The sequence below is a fragment of the Corapipo altera genome, unplaced genomic scaffold (genome assembly GCF_003945725.1).
Source record: "Corapipo altera isolate COAL_440 unplaced genomic scaffold, ASM394572v1 113, whole genome shotgun sequence".
Classification (NCBI taxonomy): domain Eukaryota; kingdom Metazoa; phylum Chordata; class Aves; order Passeriformes; family Pipridae; genus Corapipo; species Corapipo altera.
In genome coordinates, this window is record NW_020884895.1 from 10,576,385 (window position 1) to 10,580,198 (window position 3,814).

Genomic DNA, 3,814 nt, shown 5'->3' on the forward strand with positions numbered 1-3,814 from the left:
TCCCTTTCTCTTCCCCTTTCCCTTCCCTCTCCTTTTCAATGAGTCCTTCATATTTTAAGATTGTGAATTTTACAGATTCATTTCCATGCTTCGGTGCTTTGTGGGACCCTGGGAGTTCTGGGTGTCATCCAGCCTTTTCTGGTCCATCCCTGGGACACCCAGCCTGACCTGCAACACCACCAGCACCTCCCTGACACAGATCCTTCCAACAGACCCCTCTACAGAAAACCACCCAAACAGAGTCGATCCCGATGCCTGCACACAAACCCCATCCCAGGAAAACCTGAGCAGGACACATCACACCCCCTGACCCACCTCAGAAACGATTTCTAAACCAGTAAAATCTCATTTTTTCTCCTCAGATCTTTTTTTTTCTTTTTAATTTTCTTCGCACGTGTGAAGCCTGGAAACATCTCCCGAGCGACTGAGCAGCCAGCAGATACCTCAGCCCCTGACTGGTGCCAGAGCACGGAGCCAAACCCTGTTCCCACAGGCAACTGCCTCTTTGGAGCCTCCTGCCTCGGGCACAGGCACTGGATGCTGGGAGGTTCTCTGCTTTTAAAGGAGAAATTCAGAAATCCACCCAAGGAGATGATTTAGACTCATCATCACCCACTTGTAAAACAGCGGCGAAGGAACACGGATAAAGAGCCTGGAGAGCCCAGTTCTGCTCCATGCAGAGATGGATCCGTCAGGCAGAGCTGAAAATACACATTTACAAAGCAGACTGAAGCTCTGGCTGAGGCTGTGGGCCAGCAAAGCCCAGCTGAGACACACAGCCAAATAAAACCTGGAGTTCCGTGCTAAAGCCTGGATTTGCAGGCTGGACTTTCATTCTGGACCTCACAAAACATCCCTCAACCTGCACGAGCTGATGGTTTTCTGGGCAAGCTGCAGGAGAAATTACAGAGCCCTAAACAAAATGCGTGACGTGGGGAAATAAATGGGTATAAATAAGAAAAGAGACACAGCTCAGAGAGAAATCCACGGCATGGAGAGCAGCAGCCTGTGGGACTGCAGGGAAGGATGCTGGGACCTCCAAAGAACAGAGGATCTGGCCTAAATTTAAGCAACCCACCTGCCTCAGCTACAGCCAAAACCCCAGGAGGGCCCACCTGCGCTTCCCAGAGCAGCAGTGGCAGCTCATTTACGGTGGGATTGAGGGATTTTTGGCCACACAACACGAACACCATCCTCTTCCTCAGCACCTGCCCCATCCCCAGCACCCTCCCTGTCACAGATCCCGTGTCCCAGCTGTGATCTTGGTGTCACTAGAGCTTTTCTGCCGAATTCCTCTGAAACAAACACGTTTCCAAGTTTTCCCATGCGCTGCCTCGTTGCTTTCTTTGATCAATTTTTTGTTTATTTAGCAGCTTCAAAGCAGGGAGGGGAGCAGATCACACACACTGCTACTGTCCCCCCCCACCCGGGGCAGCCACCAAAATCCCATCATTGCTGGCTTCCAGTCTGATCCCAAACCCGGGATTGCCGGCCACAAAAGGATTAGAACCCTGCCTTTGGGATAATGGCTTTGGGAGGGGGCTGGGGTTGCTCCTAATCTCTGCAGCGCTGGAGGAAGGGTTTGGAACAGATTGCATTTGAAGACATGGTTTGGGTTTTTTTGTTTGTTTGTTTTTTGTTTGTTTGTTTTTTCTCGGATTTGTGTGTTTTCTGGCTGGTTTCAACCTAATATTTACCGGTTTGGAGGGGAAGAAGCAACCCATAAACAAGCAGGGCAGGAAAGCAGAGTGAAGCAGCAGCACTGCAGAGAGAGCCGGTGCATGAGCACGCAGGGATCCCGGCCAGGCCTGTGCCGCAGCTCAGCATCATCATCATCATCATCATCACCATCATCAGCCCTCGCCCACCACCACGGCCCAGCTTCCACCCGGGAAACAATGCCCAACCTTTAACCCGAGTGTGCTGGGAAAACATCCGCTGCTCCCAAACAATGGCACCATTTATCGAGAGCAACAGGCTCGGAGCTGCAGGGAAATCAGCTCCCCTAAAAGGGAGGCTGAAAAAACCCCCCACAACCCAGGATTTTTTTTTATTTTTTCCCCCCAAAGCAGCTAAAAATAGAAATTCACTTCCAGAAGCATTTGCTAGGCTGAAAATATTCGGGGAAAAATCCTTTCAGCTCTTCTGTCTGCACATACAAATGTTTTGTGTATTTTCCCTTTCTGATGCATTTTGCAGTGCGAGATGTTTTGTTGTGAAACACAGACTGAAGTTGGAATTAAACGAGGTGGAGATGCTGTGCTGGGCAAGGCCCTGTTTGCTGAGGGTCCAGCTCCGGGAATTCCTGGGAATGGGTGTTCTGCACAACACACTCAGTGCACGTAGGAAAACGCATTTCTCAGCATCGCCGTGGCAGAGGGACAGATGTTTGTGCCTTTAATAATCCACCTGTGCCATCGAGCCCCTAAACGTGCCACCCAGCCCCTAAACGTGCCACCCAGCCCCTAAACGTGCCATCGAGCCCCTAAACATGCCACCCAGCCCCTAAACGTGCCCTTTCTTGGGCAGGTGCACCCACCAGGACCCACCCTCTCTTCAGAGGGAAACGAAGCCACAACAACAGCTCACTCCAACTCTCACTCGCCCCACGAAAATAATCCTGATGTTCCCCAAACACGGGGTCGCTGCTGCTGCCCCCACCACCCCAGGGACCCCCCAGGGATGGGGGTGGCCGCGGTGGATGCTCAGACGGAGCAATTCTCATCCCCAAAACAACACCGGTTCTTACAGAGATTATTTACCAGAAACCACGAACCACGACCGGGCTGCAGCCCCAGAATACCCATCCTGCGGGGCAGCTCTCCCGCCTGGATCAGTCTGGGAAGCGCAGGAAATGATATTCCGCTCTAAACCTGACATCACTCTCCTGCGGCAGCTCCGGGAGCGCCAACCCGCAGGGAGCGGCTCCATCCAGGCAGGAAGGGATACAGGCAGGGAGCGGGATACAGGCAGCAGGGTGCAGGCAGGGAGCAGGATACAGGCGGTGGGATGCAGGCAGGCAGCGGGATGCAGGCAGGCAGCGGGATGCAGGCAAGGAGTGGGGTGCAGGCAGGGAGCGGGTGCAGGCAGCGGGATGTCGGCAGAGCATCCCCGGCCCCGCCGCCCCCCCGAGCATCACATGGCGAGCACAAAAGCCCCGCGGCCGCTCTGGCTCCCCCCGGGGAGCGGCGGGGCCGGAGCCCACGGTGCCAGCCCGGCCCGGCCGCCCCGCGCTGCCGCAGCCCCCGAGCCCCCCCGGCTGGAACGGGGCTGGCCCCGGGCTGGGGGGGCTGCTCGGGGCCGGGTGGGGGGTCAGGCCGCGCCCGTCCCTTACCTGGTAGGAGCAGTTTTCCTGGTGAACCATCTCGGTGCATCATCCGCCGCTGCCGCCCCGCCGGCAGCGCCCGCAGCCCCGGCGGGGGAGGAGGAGGAGGCTGGGGAGGAGGAGGCTGGGGAGGAGGAGGCTGCAGCCCGGGCCAGCCGGTAAGATGGATGCGGCCGCGCTGCTCCGCCTGCGCAGCGGCCCCGGGGAGCGCGGGGGGGCCGCGGCCGGTCCCGCCTCCGCCCGCACACGCAGCGCTGGGGGGGGGCCGGGCAGGGCCGGGGCAGCCGCGATCCTCCACGGGGAAAGGGGGGAAAAATACCCCAAACACCCGCCGCGGACACTGCGCTATGGGGAGGACTCCCGAAACAACCCCCCCAAACACCCCCGGGCGATGCTGCGGCAGCCGCGGGTCCGGCCCCCCCGAACTGCCCGGGTGCGGGAGCGGCCCCGCGGGTGATGGATCGCGGCTGCGAGGCACCAGCTGCCCAA

At 57.7% G+C, this 3,814-nt stretch overlaps 1 protein-coding gene across 1 annotated transcript in view; it reads right to left on the reverse strand.

The window, feature by feature from the left end:
* The window catches only part of LOC113949182 (schwannomin-interacting protein 1), a 16,561-nt gene extending 13,090 nt beyond the window's left edge, over window positions 1–3,471 (reverse strand). The window contains exon 1 of the mRNA XM_027647457.1: window positions 3,335–3,471. Within this exon, the coding sequence (XP_027503258.1) occupies window positions 3,335–3,364 (30 nt within the window). The 5' untranslated portion in view covers window positions 3,365–3,471. The remainder of the gene's footprint in view (window positions 1–3,334) is intronic.
* Between the last annotated feature and the right edge of the window lie 343 nt (window positions 3,472–3,814).